This window comes from Octopus bimaculoides, chromosome 19 (assembly GCF_001194135.2).
Source record: "Octopus bimaculoides isolate UCB-OBI-ISO-001 chromosome 19, ASM119413v2, whole genome shotgun sequence".
Lineage (NCBI taxonomy): Eukaryota > Metazoa > Mollusca > Cephalopoda > Octopoda > Octopodidae > Octopus > Octopus bimaculoides.
The window spans coordinates 2402686-2415014 of record NC_068999.1 but is presented as its reverse complement, the minus strand read 5'-3'; the positions used below and the strand labels follow the sequence as shown (position 1 = coordinate 2415014).

General features: G+C 37.1%; 2 protein-coding genes across 3 annotated transcripts in view; one reads left to right on the top strand and one right to left on the bottom strand.

The window, feature by feature from the left end:
* Positions 1-2470, bottom strand: part of LOC106880382 (elongator complex protein 3) — a 30899-nt gene extending 28429 nt beyond the window's left edge. The window contains exon 1 of the mRNA XM_014930286.2: positions 1941-2470. The gene's annotated coding sequence lies outside the window, so the exon portion shown is untranslated. The remainder of the gene's footprint in view (positions 1-1940) is intronic.
* The window catches only part of LOC106880386 (transmembrane protein 214-A), a 36713-nt gene that overhangs the window by 3912 nt on the left and 20472 nt on the right, over positions 1-12329 (top strand). The window contains exon 1 of one of the 2 annotated variants that reach the window (XM_014930293.2): positions 11921-12303. The exons of the other annotated variant lie outside the window; for it this stretch is intronic. Within the exon in view, the coding sequence (XP_014785779.1) occupies positions 12177-12303 (127 nt within the window). The 5' untranslated portion in view covers positions 11921-12176. Of the gene's footprint in view, positions 1-11920; positions 12304-12329 lie in introns of those variants that run through there. 2 annotated transcript variants of the gene reach the window in all.

The following is a 12329-nucleotide window of genomic DNA, read 5'->3' as shown; positions in this document are numbered from 1 at the left end:
CGTTAAGCGTGCCTGAAAGTCCTGCATGACTGAGTTAGATAACCGCACGTAACACCGATTATTGTCTGTTTCCAGTACTTTTAAAAACAAAACAAAATATAAATAAATAAATAAATCAAAAAACCCAAATCACGCAACTGCTATCCTAATATAAACCCTTTGACAATGTTGTGGGAATTACTTCCCCTCGATGCCAACGCCTAGATCCCTTTCTTCGCTATTCTTTCCCTTAGACACACAGACACACACACAACTCCGCTTCAACTCGTTACACAAGAAAACCTTACTCATTGTGAACTTGTTGAAAAACACGGAACTTTTCGACTCCCCCTCTTTCTTCAAGCTGCACCTCTAAAACTCCTCTCATACAATTGCCTTCCTCCCATTCCCGTTTTACCACATTCTTTTCCCTTTCTCTCACTTTTGCCCTCTTTTTCTCTTCTAAACCAAAGAGATTATTTGCTTCGCCCCCTCTCTCTCTCTCTCTTCCTTCAGTTTTATTCCTTCTCTCTCAGATTTCTTATTTGTTCTTCCTCTTTCTCTCTCGACCCAACTTATAACATTCTTTTGTTCGCCTCCACTTTACCCTCTATTCAGTGTTTTACTCTCTCTCTCTTTCACATTGCACCCTTCTCTCATTCTCGCACTTCTTCACTTTTTTCTTTCTCTTCCTTAGCTTCGCCTTTCACTTTTTCTCCTTAACAAGTCACTCGTTCACCCTCAACTACACACTTTCAATCCAGACTATTTCTTTTTACCTCTTACACCTCTTTCTCTTCATTTTTAACTCCTCCTCTCTAACACTTCTCACTCTGTTACCCCATTAATTTATCCCCCTCTCTCTCTCACTTCTGACGACGATCTTTTTATAAACTCACTCTTTCTTACTTCCTCTCCCTCACTTTGCCTTTCTCTGACTTTCTCATCCTGAACTTTTACCGTCTTCCCACCCTCCCCTTATTATAACACTCCAGAAGTCATGTCGTTTAAACTCGGCTAAGAAAGATGTTTTGGGACTCGTAATTGGTCCCATCACCCCTCTTTTACTCAGTTTGAAAACAAATATAAACAAACATAGCACGTAGATTCCTCGACATTGCAAATTATTATTTCTGATTACGCAAAGCTTTTCTGTATGACATTTCGAATTTATCGAACATGTTTTTGATAAGAAGAGAAAAAATAACATCGATGAGGAAACAGTAAGCACATTACGTTATATATATATTAAAATCTAACGTTCTATAATTGTATTAATTAGTGTTTTTATATATATATATATATATATAACTGAGAAGTGCTTGATGCGATAGAACAAGCAAGTTGTTCTCTATAATTCCAAGAAAATAAATTTTAACAAAGAGACCACAAAGTGATATATATGAATATACACCCGTCAGCCTCTATAAGATTGCATACTTTAAACAGCTTGAGATGGAGCGTAAAGAGAAGGAGAAAACGAGGAAATCCAATTGAAAAATAACTGAATGTATATTTGAGAAAGAAAAAGGATTGCAATTAAGAAACGAAAGAAATAATAAGAAAAAACGCATTTAAGAAATAAAGGGGCAACTGGTTAACAGAAACGGAACAAAATATTTTATGTGAATTATTGTGAAAAAAAAAAAAATCTTCGTAAAAGCCGCAACCACCTTGATTCATTGTGAACGAAAAGAGCATGTCTTGGTCGGCAAAAATCGTGCAAATCTTAAAAGAATCTAAAAAAATTAAAAATGTCGCCGTATTCGACTTGGAAGGACAACTTCTTTCTCATTTCGGAGAACTGTTGGAATTGACTCCGAAAGAAATTGGGACTCTTTATAAGTGTTTTCCCAGGACTTCTTCTCATCCAGTAAGTTCAGTGACTATGGACGGTACAACCTACAGACTACTGCAAGTGCGCAGCGACACATTAATAGCTGTACATGAATCGGACTTACTTGTCTGCTATTTATTAGCTCATGGCCTCATCTTAGCACAAGGATCTTCACAGGACCCGGGTTCATGTATATACGCTGTCACCTCTGCTTGGGACCAAGTGGAGCTTCTACACGGCTTGTTATATTAAGAGAAAATGTGTGTATGCATGTGTGTGAGACAGGGTGTGTGCGTGTGTATGTTGTTTAATTATTTCTTTTAATTTTACTTAAATTAAGGGTAAAACATTTTTGTTCCCCAAAATATGGTGATGTCTGTGATGATCATACTGTCAAAAATTAATAAGAGAGTTGATTGACGTAGCTTTATTTTGTGATGTTTTCGTGCATGCATTTTTGTATCCATACTCAAACATACATACATACTTGTGAAGTCAAGTGTTTATAGGTTTATAAGGACACTTAATGTACACATACAGATATACAAATTTAGACAGAGATTACTGTCCATATATATTCAACAAGTATTTACAAGACCTGTCTAACACTCAATTTTGATACTTAGCAATCACACAATATGCAAAGACAACACATCACGCACAAATAGCTATGAATTTCCCTAACAATAATCGTAATCACATGCTCTGTCTGTAACTATATTTAACATATTAATACACAGAGCCACACCTTAATTGCCTTCTCCCATCTCAGCACAATTTCCCATCAATGATACATACAACGATTCAACTGATTGACATGATGAAAGATGAAAGATCAATATATTGATCTGTTTATATATATATATATATATATATATATATATATATATATATATATATATATAAAAGCACCCACGTATTTATATTTAAATTTAAAAGACATCACTAACGGATATATATAATATATTGGTATATAATGTATACAGATATGTTTTAATATATATATATTTCTACTTGTTTTTAACATTTTTTATTGTCTTTTTATTACTTTTTATGACATTATGCCCTTTCTCTCTCTCTTTCTCTCACACACACAGAGGGGGGTGTGTATGTCCAATATATTCAGTTAATGTGAATGCAAAATACGATTATAACTTTACATACATACATACATAGTACATACGTGTATGCATGTATGTATGTATGTATGTATGACATTCCAAAAGAAGAGTCCAAGTTATCTGGTTCACTAAAAGTTGTACCTTATTGAATGAGAATGTTTTAAACATCGTGGATTACAATTCTGCAAATAGAAGATGGAATAAAATGAAATATATACTGGGCGTGGTGGTGGTGGTGGCGCCATCCGTAATTTTTCCGTTTCGATTTTCTCTTGAACATTTTCCTCAGATTTATGCCTTGAATATCATTGATTCAGATTCTTCAAAAATATGCATAACTTTTGAAAACAAATCTGGAAATGTTTTCGAAAAAAAAAAATAGTCAAACTTAAAGAATTTCGAAGGCGGGGTGGGGATGGGAGATAAAAATGCACCACCCATTTCTAATTTTATTTTTCTATTGCTGAATTGTAATCTACGAACACATCCAAAGAAATTTGGGTTTTTGACGCTCTAAATAATTTTTGGTGCGTCAAATATTCTAACTGGAACGCCACTCACTCTCTCTCTTTCCTTCTACATGCACACATCGCGCGCGCATATATATATATGTATGTATGTATGTATGTATGTATGTATACATATGGTTTATAAAAATTTATAGAAAGGTATCCCATAAAAACTCAACAAACGTTAAAAATGGAGGAAAGATGTTGAAATTTGAAAGAATTTTAATGAATTTTAAAATTCTTTCAAATTTTAACATCTTCTCTTCTCCATTTTTAACATTTGTTGAGATTTTATGGGTTACCTTTCTATAAATTCTCCTAACACACCATATACATGTAATATTTTTATATTCGCAAAAATCTTACGCCAGTAAGCTCCCACCAAATTATGAAGAATCTTTGTTAGAAATCGCCGTTTAGAACCCTCCAAAGTAAAGGATGAAATATAATTCAACCTTTTCACACACAGACACACCCACCCACACACATATAATCCAAAACAAGGGGCGGGGAAACAACAACGCAAGAACGTGGTACATGCAAAGTATATATTAATAATATACATACATACACACGCACGCACACAGACACACACGATTGAGAGAGAGAGAGAGAGAGAGAGTATTCATTTTAATGCTTGTTTATCCATTCATGTGGGTTCAACTGGTCTTCATCACTCTGTCTTGCAAATTGTCATCACCTTCATAAGAATCACATTGTTGGAAATGGGGTAGAGTACACAGGGATGGAATGATGATTTCGTATTTTGCTACTCAAGGTTAGGTGGAGGATTCACATTATCTCCTCACTTCTAGCTTTGTAATCTTAGTTACACAGACCCTAACTGCTAAAACTCATTTCCACCATCACTATAGGATCAGCTTTCACTACATCATCCTATGTCTTCCTTGGTCTTTCTCATCCATAGTTTCCTTCTTCCACTCACTACTTCTTTACCGATATATCATCTTTCTTTTGCATTACGTATCAGTGCCATTACGTATCTGATTTAGCTTACACCTAATTCTTCTCCCAGCTCCTCTGTGCTCTATCGTTCATGAACACTAACATTATACATTCAGCAATCCATACTTGCTTTATTTCTTCCCATTTCTTCCCAGCATTCATGCAGTCTCCACATTCAGCAACCATGCTTTGCTACTATGCAACATTGCACTTCATACATAAACACATCTCACAATCTCCTGTACATGTTTGTTTCCGGTCTGCATCCTTCCTTTTACATTCATTACTATTTGGGAAGGGGTTAAAAATTGTTCTCTTTCTGACAATCACAATACTGTTTCTTTTGTTGCCAAAAAGGTAACATTCTACTACCACTGGATGTGTAGATACAATTGACAAAACTAAGACAAGCTAACACAGGCTAGCATGGAAAAATGGGCATAAAAATGATTGAATGATATATATATATTTGCGTTTGGTCCCTCAATTTCACCCTTGTGTACAAATGAAAACTGTGGTTTTGAGTCATTTTGACTGTTATCTTTAGCATGCTGGTGCTATAAGAAGTACTCAATGCCAGTGAACAGCAATGATGATACCGGTATGACTTTGAATCTCTTTAACAATTCATATATATATATATATCTGTAACATATGTGACAGTTATTCGGTCACATATTATATTACAGATAAATTCCTCTATTTACATAATATCGAGGTCTCATTCATTCTTTTGTTGTCTTACCATTTCTATTAATATATATATATATATATATATATATATATATATATATATAAGGTGAGTGTGTAGTGTGTAGCAAACATTCACAGATTAGGACTTTCTGATGTCTTCAAACGACACTTATATATTCATGCACTAATTACTGTGAATACATAGCTCTGCATTTTATCACTGTTGTAACAGTGTAGTAAACACACAGCAATATTTTATTGTATTTTGAAGGCAGGGAGCTGGAAGAATTGTAAGCATGCCAGACAAAATGCTTACTGACATTTTGTTCATCTTTTATGTTCTCAGTCCAAATTCCGCTGAGGTCAGCTTTGCTTTTCACCCCTTTCGGGGTCGATAAAAATAGGTACCAGTTGACTACTGGGATCAATGTAATCAACTTACCCTTTCCCCTGTGCTTGCTAGCCTTGTACCTAAATTTCAAACTGATATTCTATGTATTTGTCTGCTGCTGGAATGGGGACCACCTCACTCTTGCCTTTTGTATGTATGCAGATAAATATACAAAAATGTTGCTAAAAAAATTACATCTATTTTAAGCATGGAATATATTATACTAGCGTACTTGTGTCTTCAAAGATGCCGACAGCTTTATAAGTGATAGAAAGTGGCACATCGAAACAATGGCAGAAACCATTGATAAAGGTGAGCAATCAAGTAAATATATGTACAAGCACAGAATTTAGGCATTTGAATAATCAGATATGGTTGTAATGTTTCAGTTGAATGTATATATATATATTTATATATAGGTACATATATGCACATGCACACATATATATGCATGTGTGCCTACTGTGTGTCTGTATACATATATACAAACATATGTATATTATACATGTATATATGTCATCATCATCATCTTTAACATCTGCCTTCCTTGCTCGCATGGGTGGGACAAATATATATATATATCATAATCATCATCATCGTCATTTAACATCCACTTTCCATGCTGGCATGGGTTGGACGGTTTGACTGAGGACTGGTGAGGGTTAGGGTTAGGGTCATTGCCTCCATGAGGCCCAAAGTTTGAAGATCATGCTTCAACACCTAGTCCCATGTCTTCCTGGGTCTGCCTCTACCACAGGTTACTCCCAGAGTTAGAGATCGGCATTTCTTTACACAGTTGCCCTTGTCCATACACATCATATAACCATACCAGCACAGTCGTCTCTCTTGCATGCTGTCTGATGCCTTTTTTGTCCAACTTTTCTCTCAAGATGTTTACACTCTGTCGCGTTGCACATCCAGTGAAGCATACTGACATGTCCTCAGCTCTCACAGCCCATGTTTCATTGCTGTGTAGCATGGCTGTTCACACACAGGCATCATACACTCTGAGGGAGAGGCCCTTTGTTGCCAGCAGAGGTAGGAGCTCTCTGAACTTAGCCCCGCCTATTCTTATTCTCACAGCTACACTCTTGGAGCATCCATCTCTGCTATTAATACCTACTACCTCTAGCTTACTTCACTAGCAGTTGATGGAGTCTATTTTCTGTACACATTTGGTATTGTATGTATGTATGTATGTATGTATATGTTATATCGAGAGAACATGAAATCATTCTTTCTTGGAACAGTGGATCTCAAAGCACATAAAGCTGTAAATTGTAGCATGTAAATATTTCTATAGGAAATGTTGAAGGCTGTCCAGGGGATATGAACCCACATCTCATGTAGACATAGTAGGCATTCTAGCACTGGAGCAAAGCTGTCTTTTGAATTTCTCTGTTTTAGAAGTTTTATTCCTACCAGAGAGAATTTTATGAGAATTATATGATGTTGGTGAATTTACACACACACACACACACACACGCACACACATACACACATCTATAAACACACTCGAAAGTTTATTATTTTTTTTCACTCAACTAGTTTCTTTGTGCTCCTCTCCCCATTTCATTTCAAACACCTACTTTAGGCTATCCTATTAGTCACACAGCTGTCCATATATTTCTCTGATCTTTTTGTTTTTCTCTCTAATTATAGAAATGATACACACACACACACACACACACACATTCGGTCTATGTTAAGGTGTTAAGGTCACTGCAGCAGTGGTGGTGGTGTGGGGAGGGGGTGATTGCTGTGAAGTAATAATGTTTGAGTGGCAGTTTTGTGAATGAGGTTTTAACTGATGAAGTGAATGTCTTGTTCTTGACTAAATATTTATACATTGCAGGACTAGCATATTTAATGTGGCTGGTATGGCAACATGAGTTAATCAGAAACTACACCACGTAGAGCAAAAGGCGAATATGGTCGAACAGTGTATGGAGCTGAAGAAATTCAATCCTGCTGAAATTGCTCAGTCACCGAGATTACCAAAGCAGTTAGGAAAGTGAATTTCCCTTGAGGAGTGTTTAAAATTGGCCGCAGTCAAATGACTGAAACAAATAAAACAGTAAAATATATATGGATAGAGAGAGAGAAAGAGACTGGTGGGATGTAGTGATGTTGATGCTGATGATCATCATCATCGTCATCGTTGTTTAACGTCCGCTTTCCATGCTAGCATGGGTTGGACGATTTGGCTGAGGACTGGTGGACCAGGTGGCTACACCAGGCTCCAATCTGATTTGGCAGAGTTTCTACAGCTGGATGCCCTTCCTAACGCCAACCACTCCGAGAGTGTAGTGGGTGCTTTTACGTGCCACTGGCACGAGGGCCAAGTCAGGTGGTACTGGATGAATATAAATAATATGGTTGAAGGGAAAAATGCTTCAGAGCAACTTTTGGCACACTAAATACAGACACGGTAGGGGCTCACAAATATAATACAGTGAGCTGAAAAACTACAATGGACTGAGATTATCCGAGCCTTTAGCAGACAAAAATCTAAAATGGAAAACAAGCAAGGGAGGTAACTTCAAAAATTAGATAATTTTTGAATATTTGTGATACGGCAGGTTGGAGAATTATTTCATTGCCTTGGTATGAACTTAATTTTGGCTAGAATTATCTCATTTTTTGTGGAGAATGGTAGGATGTCTGTATGTATATGTGTCTGTTGAGATGTTAAAAAAAACAATCAAAGGTCCACCCTGAGCCTAAGGCCAATTTCCTAGATTCTGTGACGTATATACTTCCCCTCTGGATGGGACGCCAGTCCATTCCAAAATTACTCATTTTTCCCAGTTGAGTGGACGAACAGCATAAAATAAATGTTTTCCTCTAGAACACAACACATCCCCTACTCCAGGAATTAAAACCACAATCTTACAATCACGGGGACAACAGATGCTAATTGTTAGGAGATAATAATGGTGTGAAGGTAGGGTACCCCAGTGAATCACTTCTCCTATTGGGTGAAAATTTGGAGCTCTGCTGTTCCATGCTTGTTGGCACAGGTCACCAATTGATCAAATCAGCTCCAGTATTTAACTGGTACTTTATTTTGTTGACGCTAAAAGGATGAAAGGCAAAGTTGAACTTGGCAGGATTTTAATTTAGAACATTATGAACGAGAATAAGTATTGCTTCTACTGTGAATTTCGGCAGAAGGCCACAAGTTTTGAGGGAAGGTGATTACTCGATGAGATTGGTCCCAATATTGGTATTTATTGGTATTTGTTTTATCAACTTTGAACTCTGGATATAAGAGCTAGAGCAAATATTGGTTACAAATTTTGGCACAAGGACAGCAGTTTCATGGGAAGGGGGTTAGTTAATTACATTGACCCAGTATGTAACTGGTACTTATTTTATCAACCCTGAAAGGTAATGTAAACCCTAACAGAATTTGAACATAAAGACGGACGAAATACAAAACATGCTGACAATTCTGCCAGCTCACCACCTTTAATCCAGAGCAAATATTGCAAGGCATTTTGTCCGATGCGTTAACGATTCTGCCACTCCACCACCTTTGCTCTATGTTACTAGATAATTAGAAATAATCAATTGACTGTGAGTTGTCAGCAAAACAAACTGAAGATAATGATAGGTAACTTAATGAGTTTATATTTGATCACTGGTCATTAAAGTGTCTTCTCTTTAAATGGACAGCTATGTTGGAATTAATTACTATTTAATCTTGAAGAATCTATGGCTTGTGTTATGTTTACATATATATATATATATATATATATATTTTAAATGGAGAAGGCCAATTTATGGGATTACTCTGGGTTTCCCGTCCATAAAGGGTTTAGCTTTATGGCGTTTCGTCAGACCCTAAAACCTGTTGGCCTAAGACATCTCCAAAACATGGAGAGAGAAAGGCCTTTCCTATAAACTGGCCTCCCCCATTTCTAAAATATACTCTGCTCTACATCTTAGAGTGTGCTTCTTCCCCAGAGTTACATTTTCTACAAACAATATATACGTATTTATATATATACATTATCCAAAGTTTACAACATTATATATCCATCACAGCTGCTATTACCAATCAGTATGATCATCCGTGGTGGATGTATATTACTGTACACTTGGGATTATAAACCCACTCTATTGACAGATATAGGAGTGCATCTTTTTCCTGACTTATGAACATTTAGATGACTTATGTATATATATATATATATATATATATACCAGATATTTCCCCACCAGATATTTCATTGAAATCACAAATGCTGGTGAAATATTATGACCAGAGAAGTTTGCTAGATTGTATAGGAAGAGCAAATGACGAATGTGGTGGGGGTTGGGGAACCAGTGTGTGTGTGTGTGGCATGGGAAGCAAAGGAAAGCTATTGTAGAATATGTTGTGGAAAATTAAGCCAGCTAGGCCGTGGTTTCTCCCGAGAGTAGCATGCAATGTGCTTTCATCATTAACCAATCATAAATGACAGGTGTGTGTCAACACAGTAGTCAGTTGTGTCAAGGCTGGAACAGAGCATGTTCTAACAGCACTTGTTTGGTTGGTTTCCCAGAGAAAAAGTAATGCAAGAGGAAAGTGAAGACCCAGAGTTCAAGACAAATGACGTGAAGGTGCAGGTAGATCAGAAATAAAGTATTTGGCATTTCCAAGCCATATTACAAGACTATATCAATGGTCCACTTGATGCCATGGGTTTTGGCTGATACAAAACAACATGCCTTGATTCTCGAGTTAATGGTTACCTTGGAAAGGCAAAATGGAATGAAAAGAAATACTGAGAACATTCGTTTCTTATCTTTTTTTGCTTTTTTTTATATATATCTTGGCAAAAAACCATGGTCAGAAACGTTGACTCTTTTGCTTCTTCATTACAATAAAATTACTTTGTTCTTAACTTTTTTTACCCCCCCCCCCAACTTTTCACTCTCTATCTCTGTAACAATAATTGTCACTTTACCCACTTTTTCCTTCATTGCAGTCTCTTTTCTTTCCCAATTCTCTGCTAATACTCTCTCTCTCACTTCACTGTTGTTTGGTTTTGTTGCTTAAAATATGAGGCACTCGGGAGTTGCATATGAAGCGGAAATGGGATGTGGGTTCGTTTTTAAACCCACGATGTCCCCCACCCGGTCGGCATTAGACTACAAAGAAATAGAAGAACAGTGATTTCTGAATTGCAGAGAGCAGAAAATTGGGAGAAAAGCATCAGAAGCTGATACAGACAAATAAATCTTTAGCATGTTGTAAAATAAAATAATTGCCAGAGGAGGGATTGTAGCAACTCCTGGTTTAGCAGATTTTACAGGAAAGAGAAAGGTGTGTTACGATGTGGTCGAAAAACGTTTGGACATTCCCTTTAGTAAGCAATCATACAATTCGGTACCGTTGGAAATCATTTTGATTGCTAAGTCGACAGCCGACGAAGGAGAAGCCGCTCACAGTAAATAACGACGTGTTCATACTAACACCAAAGTAAGTTATTTTTCTACACACAAACACTAACACATGACGAAACTTTATCGCTATCGTTACAAGGATACGATGCAGACAGTGAAATAACAACAAAAAATTATTCCATCATATCCACCACCACCACCACGACTACTCTACTCTCTTTTATTTCTTCTTCCTCACTCTAAACTTTTTCTTCATCAACTCCTTCTCAATTAACATCACTTATCAACACACCATTATTATCCTATCCCAACTGTGTCCCTCCCTCACACAATCCATGTACAAACACAAAGAACAAGCCAAAGCCGGCAGATCACACAAGACGCGTGGTCAGTATCTAGCACGACTGTATAGAGTGACGTCACAAAACTTCTCCCCGAGTGTTACCCACTTCCCCCTCCTTGTTTAAGTCTAATTCTCACTTTTACCCCTACTCATACTAACTTTTTACTCTCTCTCTCTCTCTCTAGCTTTGTAGTAATGCCGGTCACTTTTCCTCCCAATCTATCATACCCTCTCTTTTTCCTTATTCCCGGCTCTCCCTCTCTTTTTCAATGTCTATTTCTCACACACATCGTTCATTCTCTCTAATAATAGCTTTCTTTATCTCTCACTTCCGGTCCCTCCTCCACTCTCACTCTCTCTTTTCCCTTGTAATACACACCTTGTCCAAAAATATATATGTCTCTCACATAATCTCACTTCCACTCTCACTCCCACATTTCCACTCCCCTTCTTCCACATAAACACATTCTTTATTCTCTCTCTTTTACTAACTCTCCATTTTTTATTACTAACTTTCTCTCTGACTGCAACTCTTACTTTCACCTCTCCCCCTTATACTCTCTCTTTCTTTATCGTTTATCATTTACTTTTCTCTTTCACTTCTCCCACTTTTAACTTAGCTCTCACTTCCACTTGCCATCTCTATATTTCTTTCTCTCTCTCTCTCCATCTGTTAATCTATCTTTCTTTATTCTTACTCCTAACATAGCTGCCTCCTTCCATCTCCTGTTAATACTCACTCACTCTCTCTTTCTCTCTATCTTCCATCTCCCACTTCAACTTTCAAACTACCCCTCTCATACTCTTTCTCTCCCTCTCACTCGGCCTATAGTTCACTGTCGCCCGTCTGTTCTGCAGCCCGTATCGCGAGGTCAGTAGCGTAAGGTAAACGTTAAACGTAGCGTGAACATTCATCAACAAAACATCTTCCCCATCAAAGATGGCTACATCAGCGGGTTCGTGGGAGGTTGTAAAGGGTAGCAAGAGCAAGAAAAGCAAGAACGAAGTGCTGACCAAATCTCAGAAAAAAGCTTTATTAGAACGGATGCCGAAACTACAGCCAAAAGGTAAGGTTTTACAAAAAAAAAAAAAA